Genomic DNA, 21750 nt, shown 5'->3' on the forward strand with positions numbered 1-21750 from the left:
TTATGCCGCCAACCCTTCCAGAATCGTTAGGTACAACAATTACGGGGTTTAAGAGACTAGTTTGATTGGTTCTGTAATTAGCAGAAACAGCTGGGAGAACTTGCCAATAACACCAAGATTTGAAGTGAAGCAACTGTAAATGTGCGTAATTTGGCTCAAAATTTGTTTATTTATAGAAGATTCAAAGAAACACATCTTAAACGGAGGGAGTTCTACCTACCTTCGCAATATTGCCCTTCTCCTTTATAACCCGCTTTACAAATACATTTGTACGATATAGGTGTATTCTGACAAATGGCGTCAATGTGGCAGTCATCGAAGTCCTCTGCACATTCGTCGATATCTGTGGCGAGGCAGGAAAAAAGAACAAAATACACATGAATAACCCAAATCCCTCCACCCAGGAGCAATTACTGCTATGCAACCACTTTTTCTGGTTAGGCACTGTAAGAAATGAGTTACTTACCTGTAACTGCAGTTATCCAGTATTGGTACCCTTCATAGATTCACATGCCTGAATCATTCCCCGGATGGGAGTCCCCGGTACATAAATAAAATAATGTCCCATTAGACATAAAGAGTAATAGGCCCAAGGGCCCCACATTAGTAACATCCATATCCTTTTGTAAAAAGGACCTAACTCTAGAGAAGAGCCAATCAGCTATCACCTCCCTCTAGAACCCTCCTGGAAGGAGCTCCTAATCCTCAGATTTTCGTAAGCACCGTGCTTAGTAGGCGTACTACTAAGAGAATTAGATGAGCCCTTCCAGGGGAGGTGGGAGGGTTGCATGTGAATCTATGAAAGATACCAATACTGTATAACTGCAGTTACAGTTAAGTAATGCATTTCTTATCCAGTATTAGGGTAGCTTTCATAGATTCACATGCCTGAATCAGAGTAGCAAGCAATGATAAGCACATTTCGGATGGTACAGTAGATACAAATTCACCAGATAATAACATATCAAAGTGACAAATAGAAAACATCAGAATGTAAGCAAACATACCATCAAGAAATACAATAGAGAAATGTGCGTATACGAAAAAAGGATGGTGGGATGAAAAGAAGGCTCACCTCTATCGAAATAGATGACGAAGTTTAACGACTCCTCCGCACCCAAGATCGCCATAGCCATCCCAGACGGCTACAAGATCACCCACAGAGACCGCACCAACGGAGTCGGAGGAGGAATCGACATCATCCACAAGAACAGCATCAGGGTCTCGACTAGCACCGACGACGAGCTCAGCACCGCTGAACACATGCATTTCCAGATCCACACAGACCCTAATTCCACCCTCAGAGGTACCCTCGTCTACCGACTCCCGGACCCCGTCCCATTTCAGCGACTCCATCGCCGACTTGATCAGCACGTAAGCCCTGACCTCCACCGACTACATCCTCCTCGGAGACCTGAACTTCACCTTGAGAACAACAACGACAACAACTCCACAACACTGATCGATAACCTCGCCAACCTCGGACTGAAGCAACTCGTCACAACGCCCACCCACTCCGCCGGCCACGCGCTCGACCCAGTCTTCTCCTCAAGCCTGTATGTCTCCATCAGCCACACCACCGAACTCCTCTGGACGGACCACCGCTGCATCCACTTCACCTTCCAGAAACCCACCACACACCTCTGCATCCAACAGATCCCCGCCGCTGCTGGAGCAAAATCACAGAAGACCAACTACACGCAAACCTCGCTCTCAGCCCACCCACCGACACTGACGGCGTTGCCCATAGCCTCAGACGCTGGATCGAGGACTGCGCCAACACGCTCGCCCCGCTGAAGAAACCCCCCCACAGAGACACCAGCAAGAGGGCCAGCTCTGGACAGCCACGCAGCACACAAGGACGCCATCCGCAACCACCACCACCACCTCATCAGGGCGGCCAAGAAGACTTCCTTCAAAGTCTGCCTCGACAACAACGCACACAATAGCAAGGAGCTCTTCAACATCATGAAGGAACTCTCCAACCCCAGCTCCAACACCAACGACATCCCGTCATCGCAAGTCCTTTGCGACTCCCTCACCACCTTCTTCCACCGCAAGATAGCAGACACACCACCTTCTTCCACCGCAAGATAGCAGACATCCACGACAGCTTTAACACCCAGACAGCCCTAACAGACAGCAACACAACAGACCTACCGTACACCATCGACCACGACCCCCTGCTAGGCTGGGCCAGCGTGAGCATTGATGACACCATCAAGACCATGCACTCAATCCACACCGGCTCTCCGTCGGACCCATTCCCGCACCTCGTCTTCAACAGAGCAAACAGCATCATAGCACCCCACCTGCGCAACGTCATCAATCTCTCCCTCGAGACCGCAACCTTTCCAGAGATCTGGAAACACACCGAGATCAACGCCCTACTCAAAAAACCTAAGGCAGACCCAAGAGACCTCAAGAACTTCCGGCCCATCTCTCTGCTCCCCTTCCCGGCCAAGGACATCGAGAAAACTGTCAGACAGCTAACCCGATACCTTGAAGAAAACAGAATCCTGGACCCTTCTAAGTCAGGGTCCCGCCGCAACCACAGCACCGAGACTGCCCACATCGCCGCCACTGATGACATCAATACACTGCTGGACAACGTTGAGACAGCAGCACTCATCCTCCTAGACCTCTCTGCCGCCTTCAACACTGTCTGCCACCGCACACTACGCGCACGCCTCCATGCCGCAGGGATCCGAGACAAGGCTCTGGATTGGACCACCTCCTTCCTCTCCGCCTCCCCATTCTGTTCCAAAGTCTCCGAGATCATCTGCTGCGTACCCCAGGGATTCTCCCTCAGCCCGACGCTGTTCAACATTTACATGGCCCTGTTCGCACACGTAGCCCGACAGCACGACCTCAACATAATCTCCTACGCCGACAACACTCAGCTGATCCTCTCCCTCACCAAGGACCCTATCACAGCCAAAGCCAACCTCCACCAAGTAATGAAGGCTGTCGCTGACTGGATGAACACCAGCCGTCTGAAGCTGAACTCGGACAAGACGGAGGTCCTCATCCTCGGCTCCAACCCTTCAGCATGGGACGACTCCTGGTGGCCGATGGCACTGGGGGCAGCCCCGACATCCACCGACCACGCACGCAACCTGGAAATCATCCTCGACTCAAAGCTCTCAATGACCAAGCAAGGCAACGCCGTCTCCTCCTCCTGCTTCAACACCCTATGCATGCTCCGCAAGATCTACAGATGGATCCCGACAGATACAATAAAGACAGTCACCCAGGCCCTCGACTACAGAAACGCCCTCTACGCGGGAGCCCCGACCAAGCTCATCAAATGACTACAACGCATCCAAAACGCCTCGGCACGACTGATCCTCGACGTACCACTCTACGGCCACATCACCCCCCTCATGAGAAACCTGCACTGTCTCCCCGTCAACAAGAGGATATCCTTCAAGCTCCTCACCCACGCACATAAGGCACTCCACAAGAGTGGCCCAACCTACCTCAATAGAAGTCTCTCCTTCTACATCCCCAACCGCCAGCTATGCTCCGCCGACCTCTCACTCGCCACCGTACCGCGCATCCGAAGAACAACCACTGGTGGGAGATCCTTCTCCCACCTCGCCGCCAAGACATGGAACACCTTCCCACTGAGCCTACGTCAGACCCAAGACCTGCTGACCTTCAGGAGGATACTCAATACCTGGCTGTTCGATCAGTAGCACCCCCCCCCCAGCGCCTTGAGACCCTCACAGGTATGCTGTGCGCTTTACAAATGATTGATTGACTGATTGATTGAACTACTGCTTGTCACACTGCAGCATCCTTCATAAGTTTTGTATCCAGGAAGTAATGCTTGGTGAATGTATGCGGCGTCTTCCACGTTGCCGCTCTGCAAATGTCTATTATAGGCACTCCTGCGAAGAGCACCATGGATGTAGACATCGCCCTAGCGGAATGTGCCCTTACTTTAGATTGCAGGGGTTGCCCCACCCGCTTGTGACAGAATGAAGTAGATGCAGAGATCCAGCGAGAAATACTTAGGCCACAAAGAGCTGGTTGGATTTACGGAAGGTTTTCGTCTTCTCAATATAAAACTTTAGGCAGCGTTTAAGATCCAGAGAATGCAGAGTCCTCTCTGCCGTAGTGTAGGGGTTTGGAAAGAAAGAGCGTAAGACTACCGGTTCGTTGAGATGGAAGTCCGATGGGACCTTTGGTACAAATTTTGGGTTTGTTCGTAAAATTACTCTGTCCTGTTTGAACTGTAGAAATGGCTCCTGAATTGAGAAAGCCTAAAGCTCACTTACTCGTCTTGTTGAAGTAAGTGCGAGAAGAAGTGCCGATTTCCAAGAGAGGTACTTAAGATCAGCCCTGTGTATCGACTCAAAAGGATGCTTCATGAGTTGATTAAGGACTGTGTTGAGCTGCCAAGTAGGAGGTAAAGTCTTCACAGAAGGAAAAGTCCTGAAGAGGCCTTTAAGAAATTGTTTGATCAATCTGTGAGACCAGAGAGAAGGGCCAGAAGAAGATCTTTTGTAACGGGATATTGCCGCCAAGTGAACCCTGATGGAGGCATGAGCATGAGCAAGGCCTGAGTTTGCCAAATGCAGAAGGTAAGGCAATATTTGTACTTGAGAAGAAGAAAAGTGATGTTTTTTCTGAGTTTTACACCAAATGCAAAACTTCTTCCATTTTAAAGAGTATGTCTTGTTGGTACTGTCTGCTCGAGCCTGAGCCAGAATAGCCCTACAATCCGGCGGAATATTTAGATTCTGAAATTCTTTGAACTCAGGAGCCAGGCGGATCACCTGAGAGATGCCAGATTCGGATGCTGGACTTGCTGGTTGTTCATTGTGGGGAGAGAAGGAAACTGCCTCAACCGCATTGACGGTTCCAGAGAAAGAAGCTGAAGCTCTTGAACAAATGTTGGTGTGGCCAAGCTGGGGCTATGAGAATCAGCGTGCAAGCTTCCGCTTTCAATTTCCTGAGGACTCTGGGAAACATCGGAAACGGTGGAAAAGCATATGCAAAGACATTGCACCATGCAATCGAAAATGCATTCCCTAGAGATCCCTTCTGGGGATGCCAGCTTGTGAAGTGTTTGCATTTGGCATTGTGCTTGGTAGCGAACAGATCGATTAGAGGAGTGCCCCATTGTGAGAATATCTGCTCGAGGATCCCCTGATCCAATTCCCACTCGTGAGACGTTGTTGGTTGTCTGCTTAGTGAATCGGCTAGAATGTTGTCCGTGCCTGGGACATACTCCGCCCGAAGGGAGATAATGTGCAGGACCAACTAGTTCCAGATTTCGTGCGACTCGCGAGAGAGTGTCAGAGAGCGAGTTCCTCCCTGCTTGTTGAGATAGTGCATTGTCGTGGTATTGTCTGTACGTACAAGCACCAGAGAATTTTTGATTCTTGGGAGAAAAGCTTGAAGGGCGAGCAAAACCGCCCGTAGTTCGAGGAGATTTATATGAAGACCTTTTTCGAAGGGGGACCACTTTCCGCTTATCTGCAGTTCTTGAAGGAAAGCTCCCGAGCCTCCCAGTGAGGCGTCTGTTGATGATATGCGGTGAAGCTGGGAGCAAGAAAGGCAAGCCTTGAGAAAGGTTCTGAGGAGAAATCCACCATTGCAGTGAAGCTGGGAGCAAGAAAGGCAAGCCTTGAGAAAGGTTCTGAGGAGAAATCCACCATTGCAGAGCTTTGACCATCTTAGGTGTCATTCTTTTGAGATCGTCGAATGAACCTGTGCATTGGACCCATTGTGCTGAGAGCACCTCCTGGAGAGGGCGCATTCGAAGGCGGCAGTGTGGAACCAGTAAGATACATGATGAAATCATTCCGAGAAGGGATTTGAAGAGGCAAACCGTCAAGGTTCTCTTGGAGGCTACGAGAATGGCCAGTGTCAAGAGCTTGTCCTTTTTTTCCTGTGATGGAAAAGATTTCTCTAGTTTTGTGTCGAGGGCAGCGCCTAAGAAATGTATACGTTGAGATGGTAGAAGGACTGACTTGTCCCGATTGAGTGTGAGTCCTAAACGTTTGAAAAGTTGTAGACAAGCGTTGGAAGACCTGGATGCGTCTTCTAAGGATGGTGCCTTTATCAGCCAGTCGTCCAGATATGGAAAAACTTCATGGTGATGTTGTCGGAGATATGCAGCCACTGGAGAGAGGTACTTCGTAAAGATGCAAGGTGCAGACTTGAGCCCGAAAGGCAGGACACGAAATTGAAAGTGTCTGCCCGCTACTGCAAACCTTAAGAACTTCTAGTGATTCCTGTGAATAGGGATATGAAAGTAAGCATCTTGAAGATCCAGAGACAGCATGTAATCTTCCACATCTAGAAGTTGTAAAACTTTCTGGATTGTCACTATACAAAACAACTGCCTTTTTAGGAATTTGCTGAGGGCTCTGAGGTGTAAAATTGGTCTCCATTTCTTTTCCATTTTCTGTATAAGGAAGAAGCGGGAGTAAAATCCTTTCCCCCGTTGAGACAGATGAACTCTTTCTATCGCCCCCTTCTGAAGTATAAGAGAAATATCTCGGAGAAGTATACGTAGTTTTTTATGAAGCGTAGGTCGGGGAAGGGTTTGGGGAGGGATGTGAATAAATTCTAGTGAATGGCCGAGTTGAACTAATTGTAGAACCCAAAGGTCTGTCGTAATTTGCTTCCAATTTGTTAGAAAATAGGAAATTCTTCCTCCAATTCTTGAGGGTGGAAATGAACTAGAGACTGGCTGAAGTGAAGGGTCATTGCCGACGAGTGTTGCCTTTTTTTTTTTTACTTTTACCACGAAAGGATGATTTTCCATAAAACGATTGCTGCTGTTGCTGCTGGCGCTGTTGATAATGTGGTTGATGTTGCTGACCAGAAGAGTATGACGACCGATATTGGTAATCTCCTCTAAAGGTGGACTGCCCCCTCCCCCTTGATCCACGAAAGGACGGACTTTTGAATTCGAGAGTTCCCAATGCTCTGGCTGTGTCCGAATCTTTCTTTATACTTTGGAGAGCCTCATCAATTTGTGGTCCAAAAAGAAACTGGCCATCATAGGGCATATCCAAGATCTTGGTCTGAATTTCAGGACGAAAAGAAGTTGCCTTTAACCAACCTTGCCGTCTTAACACTTCTGCGCCAGCCAGTTGACAAAATCCAGTTGACGCGATATCCATCGCGCAGTCTATTATTTCCAACGCTGAGCGTTCACCTCAAGTAATATTTTCTTTGCCTCTTCTTTTGAGTCTTCAGGCAAGGCCGCCAGATATGGAGCTATGTCTGCCCATAACTGTCTATTATATCGCCCCTATAGCACTAAGGCATTGGGTGCTTTTACTGTCAACGCAGACATTGAGGAAAAAAGCTTTCTGATGTTATCCATTCGTCGGCCTTCTTTATACGGCGGAGCAGTTAACAAAGGATTCTTGGACTTTTTCTGAGCCGACTGTGTTATAACAGAGTCCGGCTTGGGATGTCCAATTAAACAAGCTGGAGCAGTATCAGGCACCCTATATTTCCTATCCAAGCGAGGTAACACTGGAGGCACTGAGGAAGGATTTTGCATAATTTTTACACCTTGACCCCACAAGTATTCTATTATGGGTGTAGATCTTACTGCTTTCTTGAAAGGCTCCTTAAAATCATACAAGAAGCAGTCTTGCTCGTGCAAAGTCATGGGAATTTAAAAACGTTGAGCTGCTCTCTCAACAACATTATGGAACCCCTCGATGTTCTCAGGTGGTGAGTCAGCCTGTGCAGGCACTGGAGAAGCAGGACAGGGAATGACGTAGTCGTCCCATTCATCATGGTTAGACTGTAAGTAAGTAAATTCTTTATTGTTTAGTTAATTAAAACCATTACAATATATAAAATACCACAGTGTTTAAAAAGCAGGGTATTGACACTACTATATAGGAAATAAAATCTATAAAATCAGATGTTAATCTTGCTTAAGGATATGCTTGTTGAGGGCCGTGGCTCTGCCACAATGAAAGGAGTTCTTGTTTCAAGATCAAGTCTTTGCCAAGAGGCCTCGTTTTTTCTCGAAATGGGTGATGAATTTAACTGTTCTGCATATCAATTGTGGATCCATTGAGCATAGGATTTGTACAATCACTGACCGACAGGTGCGTACTCCATGTTCATTGAACTTAGATTTTAGCCAGCACCGACGAGCTTGGTTCATGGCTGAACAGATACAAACAAGTGAATGAAGCACCACAAAGTTTGCATTCTTTACTTTCTTGGGGCCTCCATTTCGGTTGATCTGCACTTGTTGGAAGGTTGTCCAACCTTAAATTGAGGTATTTGTGCTTAATACATGGCGAGAAAGCAAGGTCTAAATAAGCTGCTGGTACAGGCTTTTTATATGAGTTAATGGTCATCCAGGCGTGGGTTCGATGACTAAAGGTTAGCTTATTGTTTAGGAGCGAGTGCCTTTTGGCAGTCTTCTTAACCACTTGTTTGAATGATATTACTGGAAGCTTAGTTTCCCAGAGAGTTACCAACTCAGTTGTTTCTAGCGATTGTCTTAAGTACTTTGCGTACTCGGAGTTTGGGCTCTTTTGGATTGCTTCCCACATGGCGCAGCAGACTTCATTTTCCTGATTCCTCCAGACATCATACCAAAATTTGATGGTCTCATACTTTTTCAAGAGCACTTGCGATTGCAAACCAAATTCAAGTCTTACTTGTGCCGGTGATGTGTTGCTTGGTAAGACAAATACACACTTATAGACTTTAGTTTGTATTTTGTCAATGAGTGTCGCACTTTTGCCATGGTGCAACACACTCCCGTATGCTATTGTTGGCAGTAACTTTGCTTTCATTGTGGTTAGCAAGGGGGAGATCAATGGGCCCTTGAGCTCGATCGCTAAGTTGGTGAAGGCATATAATAGAGTAGAACCCTTTTTTTCAATGTCTTTAAAGTGAGCAGAGAAGTTGAGGCGCTTGTCTAGTTGTATACCCAGATACCTGTAGCTATCCACCACTTCCAGCTTAACGTTGTCTATTAGGAAAGTTGGTGGGGCTTTGTGACGTTGTGTTATAACCATTATCCTGGTTTTTTTGCTGTTTATTTCTAGCAGATTCTGATTAGTGTATCTGGTCCGTTCTTGCAGTAGACGTTGTAAGCCTATTCTCGTTTGACTTAATAGCACCACATCGTCGGCCTAGGATAGATGTGTTACACGTAGATTACCTAGTCGGGGAGGATGAGCATTAATCTGGTCTAGGCTTACTGTCAGATCTGCCATAAACAGATTAAAGAGGTAAGGGGCCAGCACACAGCCTTGTTTTAGGCCGTTTGAGGTGCCGATCTTCCGGGTTAACCGCTGCCCGTTGTCAATTTTTACCTGCATCCAAGTATTGGTATACAGGTCAATGATTGGCGTGAGGATTGAGTCCGGTAGGCCCTGGTGCTTCAGTTTAGCCCAAAGTGTTTGCCTGCTGACACGGTCGAATGCCGCCTTAAAGTCCACGAAACAGGTTTAGAGTTCCAAGTGGTTTTGTAGACTTTTTTCAGCAATCAGGCACAGTGCCATTGCATTTGCCATGAATCCCGTACCGCGACGATATCCCGTCCGGTTCAGCGCTATTTTGTTGTTCATTTCAGACCATTGAGATAGATCAGCTATTACAAGGGATGCATATTATTTTGCTTCGGCATGAATGAGGGCTATCAGGCGATAATTATTTGGATCTTTGCGATCTCTACCTTTGAAGATTGGATTTATGATAGCTCCCCTCCAGCTATCTGGGACGCGACCGGTGTTGTTTATTGATCGAAACAGGAGATTGAATTCGCTGGCCCAGAACTGGGGGTCCTCTTTAAATATGGCCTGCGGGATGCCGTTCGGACCTGGTGCACTGTCTTGCCTGCTTTTCTTGATTATTTGTAGTATGAGAAACTCCTCATCTTGCCGCGACGATTGAGCCATACTTTCATGATGGATATCTCGATTTTATTTTTGCTTAGTGAATCCTTCATCAGAGAGTTTTTTGAGTACAAATCCTTTGTTGTTATATCCTGTTCCTCCTTTATAATGATTGTTGGTTTATCAAGGATGTTTGTTGGCTCAGTGTTACTTTCAGTTGTATTGATGTCCGAGTGGTCCTTGTATGTTAAGGATTTTTCGTGGTTATTTGTGGGTTTTTGAGGTGCCCCCCGGGGTTGCACTCCTTTGCTTTTTCTGTATCACATATTTGTGCTTGGCTTGAATATGGGGCCGATTTTGGGGTTGAGTGGTTGTTTGGATAAACCTTGTGTGATGAGTCATACGTGCTGATATTGTGTTGTTTATCACTTTTACTTGTGGGTTGTTTGCTTCCAATTGTAAATAAGTTTGTGTCGCTCTTGTTTGATATACATTTAGTTGTATGTCCTTCGATGGAACGGTCCAAGGACCTATTTGATAATAGTGTTGGTGTTAGTGATTTCTCTAGTCCCTCGCCTTGTACTGGGTTACGTCTTTAATTTTCCTTATGCACTTGAACCTGAGTTTGAATCATATGTCTACTTTTACAGTGGGTGGCTTCCATACAGTTAAGGGTCCCTTCTTTTCCGTTGGCCCTTTCTGCAGTGGTGCTTGGAGCGGGCAAAGGGGTCTTTGTATCCTGTCGACTTTATACTTATTATATCGGGCGAAATTGGTTTTTGTAGTCCTTTTGGTGTTGCCGGCATTGAGTATATGGCTGACACAGGATCTTTCAGGAATGAAAATTTGCCAGTGGAGTTCATTGTTCCAAAAATTGAATAGATGGGGGGAATTAATGTGGAAGTTGCGCTACCCTCTGGGGGATGAGCAGAAATTTGGTCTTGACTTTCTTCTTTGCATTTTTTGGTGGATTTGTTCGTACTCTCCCTGACCTCATCTCCCTTTTTTCCGACCCTCTAGCTCTGTGGGTTATTAGCTCAGATGGAAACGCCTTATGATGGTTAGTGCAGCAAGGGTGCTTTGTCTCCTCTGCTGCCGGCTTAGGTGTGGGCTATTTGCTGGGATGGCCTCGGGCTTTCTGAGGCTTCAAGTCCCCCGCTTCTCTCTGTGGTCTCCCCCACTGTTATCTATCTGCTCTTTTGCGGTGCGTGTACCGGCACGTGATCGACCCCCAAGGCGCTTCGCAGAGACAGGGTAACCACTCCAAGGGTTATGCAGGGTCTATGCAGGGGAAACAAGGGGTCAGCCACACGCCTCACACTGCCCCTACCGCCAGTAACTATTGGGAGAAAAAGGCGCCGAGTCTGGCAGCGCTTCCAGCTCCCTGCCGTCTCTTCCCCTGTGGCAGCATGCAGCTCCCAGCAACCCCCCCTCCAGTTCCTCACCTCCTCAATCAGGTGCGTGCAGTTCGCGTGGTCACAGTACCTTCGGGCAGGGCAGGGTCTTCGGCTCTCTGGGCCTCCGCGATACCGGGTCTCCGGATCTCAAGAGCGGGCTCGAGTTCAGCCCCAGTATGCTCTCGCTCCCGCCTAACCTGGCAGGAACAGCAGGAACTGCAGCTCGGCTTGTCTCAATGCCAACTTGACCGCAGGCTCCCGGCCTCTCTCTTCCACTTTTCCGCGGCTTCACCGCAGCTCCTCTCTCGGCTTCTCTCTCCTCTCGCCACCTCTTGCCTTTCGCCCCCGTGTGCCCCCCTGCACCACCACCGCCGGAGTCTGCTCAGCAGCAGTTTTAAAATCGTGCAGGAAACCACAGCGGCCCGGTTATCGCTTTTCCAGGGAGGGCCAGGGTGGGCTGGGTCCGGGGACGGGTTCAGGCAGCTGGAGCAGTGCACGAGCCCGCGGCTCACTAACCGCCTGACCGCCTCTGACAGCCCCAGCGGAGCTGGTTCTCACACAGAGAAACGCAGGCAGGCAGGCGGGCAGGCAGGCAGGCGGGCGGGCGGGCGTGCGTACTGGACTTCGGACTTCGGGTAACAGGTGAAAGTTTTCTCGGCTCAGGCTCCACGGTCCGGGTCTTAGTCCCGGCTCGGTAACTGCAGCAACGAACTCTCTCCTGCTGGCGTGTGACATCACAACAGGAAACAGCTAACTCCGCATGGTTAGACTGGGTGTCTTTAAGTTCTCCCTCCTCATGCTGATGTTCCTCCTCATCATCATCAGTAGATGGAGTATGCGGTAAAATGACAGTTTCAGGCTGTAAATTTAAAGGTGGAGGCAGCGGCCTTGGTGATGGTCTTGGAGACACCGCCAGGGGTTGAGATTTAGGAGATGTTGGAAACCTCTGTTTGTAGACCGTAATGAGGTACTGCAAATCCGAGACCAAAGAGGCTGGAAGACAAACCATTGGTGGAGGAGGTGGTTGATATTCTTCCTCCTGTTCATGGTCTTCCTCATCTGAACTGTCCTGATATTTTACATTAAGTCCAGAGGGGCTTGTCGCTGTTTGAAACATGTCCCCCTCATCTGAATCCTCCTCTTCCAGAAGACATGCTGGAGGCAGTGGTTGGACCCTACTTGGCGATGCTAGGGCCGGTGTCAATGTCTTCTTTGTAATCTTTAGATGCATATATGTGCTTTTCAGATTTGGATCTGTCATCGTCGACGAGCTCGTCGACGGTGAAACATCGATGGGTGTCGCAGTCGATGAAGTTATCGTCGACGGGGCCGTCGTCGACACTGCTGTCATCACCGGTCGAGATCTCGTCGACGGTATAGTCTTCGTCGATTGAGTTTTCGTCGAAGATGGCGTAGACAACGACGGGCTTGTCTTCGTCGACGAGCTCGCAGCGTCGACGGTTGCTTCGACGTCGATGATGTCTTCTTGATCTTTATCGTCGACAATCAGTCCTAGCTTCCGTCGACGATGGAGTCGTTTTCGTCAACGAGGTGAATGACGACGTTACCATCGACATGGAGACTGTTGTCGTCGATGAAGTCAGTAAGAAAGGAGGGAGATCCCTTGGTGGGCAATTTTTGCAACAACTCCTCTGTGTGCTGATCACACCAACAATAGCCCATGTATTAGAATTGACCTCTAATACTAACACCATGAATTACAGGATAGATAAATGCAAAAATATTGTATTTTTATTTTTTGATTAAAAACAACATCCTAAGTATTACAACAATCAAGTCTAAAAAGTTTTTTGTTCAGTTCATTTAAAAACATATACAACAATATTACATTTATATCCTGGCTGTATTTCATTATTACAAACATTTGATTACCAAAATAAACATGTTTTTTTTTTTTACACTAACAATAAAATTGCCCAACCTATTTCCTCATAAACACTACACTACAACAGAGAGACAAAAAACAGACACTATTATTTTTTGATGAAGTCACACATAAGGCTGTAGATACAGCTTTCCTCATCGCTAGAGTCGTCATTGTCGACGGAGTAGAAGTAGGCTTTTTGAAGGTGGGAACTTCCTGAGAGGGCACCTTCGATGGTAGAGCCTTGGAGTGGACCTCTGAAGACTTCTTAAGTGTCTTCTTTTGAGGAGGCTGTGACGAAGGGCCCGGAGAAGCCACCCTTGGTCTTTTTTGAGAGGACTTAGAGGATACTGAAGATCCCTCACTCTCCTCAGAAGTCTCCAGTTGGTCCCTGTCTTTCAGTCTTTGAAGCCAAATTAAAAGGCGTCCCTCCAGATCTTTGAGGGTTTTTGTGGAGAAGGTACAACTTACCTTGCAATCCTTTGAAGAATGGTCTTGATAAAGGTAATATAGACAATCTTGATGTTGTCAATAATATATAGTCTCTTCTTTCCACAGGAACCACAGGGTCTAAAAAGACCCTTTGTAGGTGTCTCAGTCATGAAGATATCAGGAAACTCAGACCAGAATATGAAGAAAATCACCAGAAAACACAGAAAGACTCCCTTAGCACGACTCCCTTAGCACGATGTGTGGCAGAAAATCTGAGGAAAGGGGAGCTCCTTCCAGGAGGGTTCTAGAGGGAGGTGATAGCTGATTGGCTCTTCTCTAGAGTTTGGTCGTTTTTACAAAAGGACATTGATATGTTACTAATGTGGGGCCCTTGGGCCTATTACTCTTCATGTCTAATGGGACATTACTTTATTTATGTACCGGGGACTCCCATCCCGACAACAGGGAATGATTCAGGCATGTGAATCTATGAAAAATACCCTAATACTGGATAAATATATGTTATGACATAACCATTGAGTTCATAATGTAAGAAACAGTGGCTGCTTACAGTGGTGAACATTAAACTATTAATCCTAGAATAAAACTGGCAGTTGGCTGAAAAGTCAGGTCAGGTTTGCAAGTGCCAACCCTGAGAACATGTGCAAGACATATTTATAATCGTAGTTGCATCACTGGAGCTAACAGTCCTTTCCTCTCCTGCTACTCTCTTAGCAGCAAGGTGCTAATAGAAAACATTGCACTCAGTTCAGTTCAGAAAACTTTATTCGGTTATATTTCATAACCATAAAAGTACATAAAATTACATTAAAATTTTAGCATCATCAAACATCAATTAGCAGTCAATTTTGGAAAAATGGTAACAAACTATACAAAGTATTTTATGCACAAGCAAAAAATCATTATCATCGTCTTACGCAGATAAAATAAATTTTTAAGAAACGCCGCCACGGAAGAGACAGAAAAAATGTCTTCAAAGCTCTGTATAGCCAGAAATGCAGGGCGACACGGTCTCAAATTCATATATTTTAAAATTGGCATAATCCATCTCTTTCTAGGTGTCACATAAAATCTACAAAAAAATAAAATATGAATATCCGATTGATCAGCGACGTTGTCACAGGGGCATGTACACATAACCGTGGACCAGTTATTTGTAATTGGGAAGCTCAGTAATCTAAACAATATACCAAATCTGAATCTTATCAATAAAAACCTTTCATATTCACTCATTTGTAGGTTTAGATGAGGCTGAAAAGTACCTCCTTTAGTAATCATTTGATGGGAAGTCACAGTCTTTTTTACCATTTCAACTGATTCTCTTTGGTTCCCCATAAAATCTAGGCACAATTGTTTGAGAGTCTTCCTGGTAATATTGAGCATAGTTTCTGGCTCGTCAAAATACTCCGGGTGTCTGATGTTATTAAAAACAGTTTTTATATAGTGTAACCATGTTATCCTTTTGGCGCCGTCCAACTTTAGCACATCTCCCAAGATGAGGCGGTTTAAATGACATCTCTCAGTAGTCCATACCCGATGCCAAAGCAGCAACGGTTGAATTTTAATTAGGTCTTCCAGGAAGTAGATACCCAGTTCTGTGTGACAGTTATAGTTTGACATACTCGATGGAAGTGACAATAGAAATCGTAAGAAATTATTTTCACTTATTTGCAAACTATTAACATTTAAAATTTCCCCAGATGCCAGCCCCATATAACGCTACTGAGACGCAGCTGCTTTTATAAATATTAGCAGCTCTTTGACTGGCTTTTTGCCCATCTTTTTGCTAAAAGACTTGAGGGCCATTATGGATTTGGAAAAAAGTAAATTCCTGGCCTGTGTTGCCCTGTTCCAGTTCCCAGTATGGTCAAAAAGAATCCCCAGATACGAAAAAGTTGGGGTATGCTGTAATGGAGTTGACCCAATAAACATTGTTTTCTTCTTTTGTCGGACATTTCCCCCACAGTTCATCACATATGTCTTGGTAAAATTGATTTGAAGTTCGAGTTTATCCATAAAACCACTAAAAGACGAAATCATGGCCTGCCTAGATAATGGGGTTCTGGCCATAAGCACGTATCATCTGCATAAATAAGTGCAGGTAACCGGCGAGTCGTGGCACTTGGGATATCGTTACATTCATTTAGGAGTGAGTCCTCTAAGTTGTTAAAGTAGACAGAGAATAGGAATGGGGCAAGGACGCACCCCTGCCTCACGCCCCTCCCCACTCTAAATTCCCTTGTACACTCACCCTTCAAGCCAAATCTGACCATTGCACTAGCTCCATTATATAATTCTCTTAAAAAGCTGATGATATTAGCTTCTACACCCATGCTAGTTAGGATTGTCCATGATTTGCCATGATTTACGAAATCAAATGCTGAAGTGAGGTCTAAGAATGTTAAATAGAGTCTACCTCCCTTCGCCGTGGTATATTTCTCAATCAAAATTGATAGATTAAGTACTTGCTCCGTTGTGCCAACTCCTTCTCGGAACCCATATTGGAGATCACTTATGATATGGTGTTCCTTTGCCCATTTCTGAAGTCTATCTAAAATGACTCTCCCAATAATTTTTATGGTAGAGTCAAGTAGTGATATGGGCCGATAGCAGTCACAGCTGGATCGATCACCTTTTTTAAATATCGGGATAATAATCGATTTGTACCATGTATTGAGTAATCCTTTAGAGCAAGTGGCATTGAAGATCCTGGTAAGTATCGGAGCCCAGAGATCGATATTCTTTTTAAAGATATCTACTGGAACACCGTCGGGCCCTGGTGCCTTGCCCCCAAGACTGGACTTGATACCCTTTATTACCTCTTCAAGTTGGAAGTTTAGTTGGTGGCCTTCTACATATTTCTCCTTAGCCATAGGTTCCTTTATAAGGTCAGTGGTGGATACTGATGTTTTATATAAAGTTTCAAAATGCTTCACCCAATCTTCCTCACTTACGGCAATCTCCATACGGGCCTTTGAACTGTCCTTAAAAAAAGGTGCATTGACTGCTTTCCAAAAAGCAGTCATGTCCTTTAGTTCTGAGGCCTCCAAAATGGCAGACCATGCTTTATTTTTTAAAAACTCCTTTTGGGTTTTGAGTGCTGTTTTATACTCCTTACGTAAAACCCTTATCAGGGATTGATCTCTCACTTGCTGCTGCAAAGTCATTTTTAGCAATTTGTGAGCTTTGCTACATTCCGGAGTAAACCACCCATTGCTTCTAGCTTTACACTTATTAGTCTTAACATCAACCCATAGACCTTTTTTATATTGGCAATAATCTCTCTGAAATTGATTATAATTTCAGAGTCCTTTGTTTCCGGGTCTAGGCATGCGTCGAAGTTTATACTACATGCTTTCACAAGTTTACTAAGAAATATCTCAGAGACCACCCTAGTCCATTTAAGGACATATCCCATTTTGTCTCTTTATATCCACATCAACAGAAAAAACCTCTACTTTCTTATGCACATTTAAACATGTATGCATCAGTTCTAACCTTATCGGAAAATGATCGCTAAGAGGGACATTCAGGACATTATAATTAGCAATACAATCATGGTAACTAGTAGAAATGAGGATATAGTCTATAGTCGACATTATTCCTCTGCCATTAAAAGTTGCAGTAAATGGCACTCTGTTATAGCACAATTCATTTGCAAACCCTAAATTGTAGGTAAACAGAATTTCATTCAATGCATTCCCCAATGTTGAGTGCTCAAAATGGGATATATTAATATCCATTTCTATTGATAGTCCACGATTTCCAGTTCCACCTCTGGAACATAAGGAACAGTTAAAATCCCCGCCCCATATTACAATAAATAGCCTTTTAGAACCATTGATGATACTGTTTAACTTGCTATTCAGGGTTTTAAGTACCGACAATATAGTTACAGAAGGAATGTTATTATAAAAATTAACTATTAAGGAAGATACAGAACTACTAAAATGAACCCCAACAATGTGAAAGTAAGATGTGTGAAAATAGAGCTCTAATTTTTTTAAATTTAGGTGATTTGAGATATACATACATAAACCCCCTTTCGCTCTTCCATGTGCCGAGGCTACAGCGGGGATAGAAACTGTTATGAAGCCACTCAAATGATGTTCCCCCTCTGCCCATGTTTCTTGGAGGCATATGATGTCACAATTTTCAGTAAAGAGCCTCCAAGCAGGATTCTCTAACTTAGCCGGAAGGCCGGCTATGTTCCAAAATGTTATGGACCATTTTTTCCGGGAGTTTTCATCTAATCCACCACTAGCACATCGCTCACTGTCTTTAATTATTTCCGGGAGGCCCATCCCCACGATTTCATTACCTTTATCAGTTTCATGGTAGTTTTCATTTGCCCTTTGCTCCTCAAGAATGCTGACAGGATCAGCTTGGCCTATATCATCACTATTACCGTTACCGCACATCATGTGCCCGTCAGACAATTTTTCCCTCAAACATGCTACATTGAGTCATTCATTCTCATCCAATCCAGAGAAAGGGTGGAATAAATTTGACAATGGTATGTCCCAATTATCCCTGGGATTATAGGTATGGAAAATGTCCCTGGGATTACTGTCCCAATTATCCCTGGGATTGTAGGTATGGAAATTGTCCCTGGAATTACTGGTGTAAAGGTTGTTATTGTTAAACAATGGTTGATTTGGGTACATTGGTGAAAAACAAGGGGTATTATTCCTGTTATGAAAGCTACGTACAACCGGATTCATAATTGAATTCGATCTGTATGGTGCATGGGGTCTATACATCTTAGGAGGATAGGAAGTAGGCATGGGTTGTAAAAAAGGGGAGTCATTACCGTTGTAATGTCTGTGAACTGGGTTCAAGATTGAATTTGATCTATATAACCATCGAATCTCCGTTTAGTTAAAGGAAAATGATTTGTGTTCGTCGTTGGTGGATTATTATTATTTGGGGCATCATTAGAGCTTCCGGATAGAAGTAGCTCAAGTTACGCGTAGAGATACCTCCCTCACATCTCCCTGGGAACCAGTCACTGATATATGTGACCAGTCTATGAGCTTTAAAATTGACGATGATAAGATCCCCTTCGATGTCCTTAGGTCTAAATCCCACCCAATTACATCGCCTAACTGAAACTATATCTCCATTTAGGTGCATGGGGAGTGGTCTATTTTTTCGCAGCCAATAAATGACTTTATTTTTGAGACTGGAATTATGTTCTGTATTTCCAGCTGGCATGACCGGGACTCCTGTAAGAACGATGGCATAATTTGAGGATTCCGGGGGCAGATCAGCAACATTTCTAGTTTTTGTTCTATTTGTTTGAATAAGCTTCCTTGGGGGTTCATTTGTGGTATGGCCTCTTTTTAGTGTGCCTATATGTGGTTTTTCCTTGTTTGTATTCTCAATAGCTGTGAGAGGTTTAGTACCCGTCAGTACATTAGATTTTACGACGGCAGGCTTTTTGTTTGATATAGGGGTAGCAGTTTGTTGCTTGGGTAGATTGCTAAGAGGCTGTTTTATTACCGGGTGCATTTTACTTTGGTCGCTAGATTTATGACAAGCTACTATCTTTTGCTCTTGCAAGATCTGATCCATTTTCTCTCCTAACATTTTGACCCTTTCGGTAAGTGGGAGAATCAAAGCCTTGATAAGGCAATCAATATCCTTTATTAGCCCTTCATAACTTGGGGCAAGTATCGAGTTGGCAGTCAAATGCCCTATGGATTCCACATTCCCTGCTTCCTTAGCTATCTTGTGCGGGGAGTACATATTGCTAGTGGATAGTCTATTCCCCTTTTTGATTCCACCCTTCCTTCTTCTTTTTCTCGGTGGTGAACGAGAAGCACTATTAAATTCCTTAGTGGGAGGTTTTTTAAACTTTTTGTCAGGTACAATAGTCGGGTGATCATCAGATCCTAAGGGTGTAAATACAGGGGAAGGTACATTTATATCGTGAAGAGGTGCTACATCATTAGGTAAAGGAGTACTTAAGTCGATTGGCTGACTTTGATTTGGCTCAGAAGAATTATGGTCAGGAATGACTATAATATCGTCTTGGGCAAGGTGATTATTCTGAAATATGAGCGGAATATCGCCTGTACTAAATAGCTCGGCATCAGATTCTTTATGAATAATTGAATCTGATGCAGTACATGTATCCACCCTCTGGGCAGGAAGTGGTCTTTGTTTTAGGAGCTCAATAGATAGACGACGCCCAGCTTGCTTCTCTGCGAGCGAAATCTCTCTATCGACTTCGCTCTTCACTTTAGAAAAGAATTTGTCCAATGGACCTAGAATAGGAACCCCTGCCGTGCCAGATAAGGGATTCGCTACTAGTGAGGACATTTTAGGCGTAAAAGTAAAGTTCAGAGGAACTATGTATGAGAAACCTAAGGGTGCAGTTAATAAAAAACCCGGTTAAACATAATGGGTCATGTAGGACGTAACAATCAATAATACAAGTAAAGTACAAGAAGTATGGGGCTAAAATCTAAGTCGGAGTGTAGTAACTATACCGCAGGTCCACTTTCCAAATATCAGGGGGGTGGCCCAGCCAGCCTCCTTCAGCCCCTGACGGCCACAGACAGTCCCGCCCTTGTCCCGGGCTTCTCCCGCGCGCTCCCGCGCTGCGGGACCAGGCTGTTGCTTTTATCTGTTCTGGATGAGGGGAGGAGCCTGCAGGGAGAGCGTCCAGGTGCTGTCAATGGAGGCGGGCGGGCGCTCCTGGGACTTGTAGTCCTGCGCCCACCCTCCCTCGCAGCCCTGCAGCCCTAACTTCAGCAGCAACCCTACAAAGTCACAAAGAAACGTGGTCTTCCAACAGGGTTCAGAAGGTATATCAGCCGCCGCCCCACACGAAGCGGGACCCGCGCAGCGGGTTCCGCGAGGAGTTGTCAGGAAGAGTAGAGTAACTCGCAGTCCCAGACGTGGCAAGCAAGGACGAAGAATTCCACTGATAAAGCAGTTTGAAGCACTTTTTAAATAACACGAAAAGGGGGAGGAGCCTGCAGGGAGAGCGTCCAGGTGCTGTCAATGGAGGCGGACGGGCGCTCCTGGGACTTGTAGTCCTGCGCCCACCCTCGCTCGCAGCCCTGACTTCAGCCGCAACCCTACAAAGTCACAAACAAACGTGGTCTTCCAACAGGGTTCAGATGGTATATCAGCCGCCACCCCACACAAAGCGGGACCCGCGCAGCGGGTTCCGCGAGGAGTTGTCAGGAAGAGTAGAGTAACTCGCAGTCCCAGACGTGGCAAGCAAGGACGAAGAATTCCACTGATAAAGCAGTTTGAAGCACTTTTCAAATAACACGAAAAGGGGGAGGAGCCTGCAGGGAGAGCGTCCAGGTGCTGTCAATGGAGGCGGGCGGGCGCTCCTGGGACTTGTAGTCCTGCGCCCACCCTCGCTCGCAGCCCTAACTTCAGCAGCAACCCTACAAAGTCACAAACAAACGTGGTCTTCCAACAGGGTTCAGATGGTATATCAGCCGCCGCCCCACACGAAGCAGGACCCGCGCAGCGGGTTCCGCGAGGAGTTGTCAGGAAGAGTAGAGTAACTCGCAGTCCCAGACGTGGCAAGCAAGGACGAAGAATTCACTCTATGATGCATTAACTCAGTTGAAGTACCACAGATGACAAGCTTTGCAGCTTGCCAACCGTACCCTTGTTGAACAGCTCAGGTTGTGCATGTGTGATAGGTCTATATTTGCAATGGGTTTGGTATAATATTTCAATTCCTCATGTGTGACACTTTGAGTTACACTTTATCATGAGTGGAACAAAACAATGATGGGCGTAAACAGTGGCGTAACAATACCCTTTGCTGTGCGAGGGGGCTACCTGAGCACCAGCACTGTCCACGAGCGGCGGGCCCCTGGCTTGAGAGCACCTGACTGGGTCTGGACTGAGGGGGGAACCTCTCTGTAGTTTTCAGGGGGCCCCCTAAAGTTTTGTTTCACCACTGGGCATAGAATGAGATTCCTTTAGATATGATTTCAGTATGTGTATGGTAATGGCCGGAAAAGTACGTAAAAACAGCAGCAACACTCCTTCCCTGTTCATGCAAGGTATGCAATTAACAAGGCTCAGAAGCATCTAAGCATCACTCCAGTCCGCACAATTAGTTTGTATATGTGATGAGTCTAAGGATATATCAGAAGTTGAGGGCTCGGTGACCTGGCTTCTGTAG

General features: G+C 45.7%; 1 protein-coding gene across 2 annotated transcripts in view; it reads right to left on the reverse strand.

The window, feature by feature from the left end:
• SCUBE1 (signal peptide, CUB domain and EGF like domain containing 1) overlaps positions 1-21750 on the reverse strand; it is a 1931683-nt gene that overhangs the window by 1843159 nt on the left and 66774 nt on the right. For both annotated transcript variants that reach the window (XM_086922270.1, XM_086922262.1), the window contains exon 2: positions 221-343. In XM_086922270.1, coding sequence (XP_086778396.1) covers positions 221-343 — 123 coding nt within the window. The remainder of the gene's footprint in view (positions 1-220; positions 344-21750) is intronic.

This window comes from Lissotriton vulgaris, chromosome 1_1 (assembly GCF_964263255.1).
Source record: "Lissotriton vulgaris chromosome 1_1, aLisVul1.2, whole genome shotgun sequence".
NCBI classification, from domain to species: domain Eukaryota; kingdom Metazoa; phylum Chordata; class Amphibia; order Caudata; family Salamandridae; genus Lissotriton; species Lissotriton vulgaris.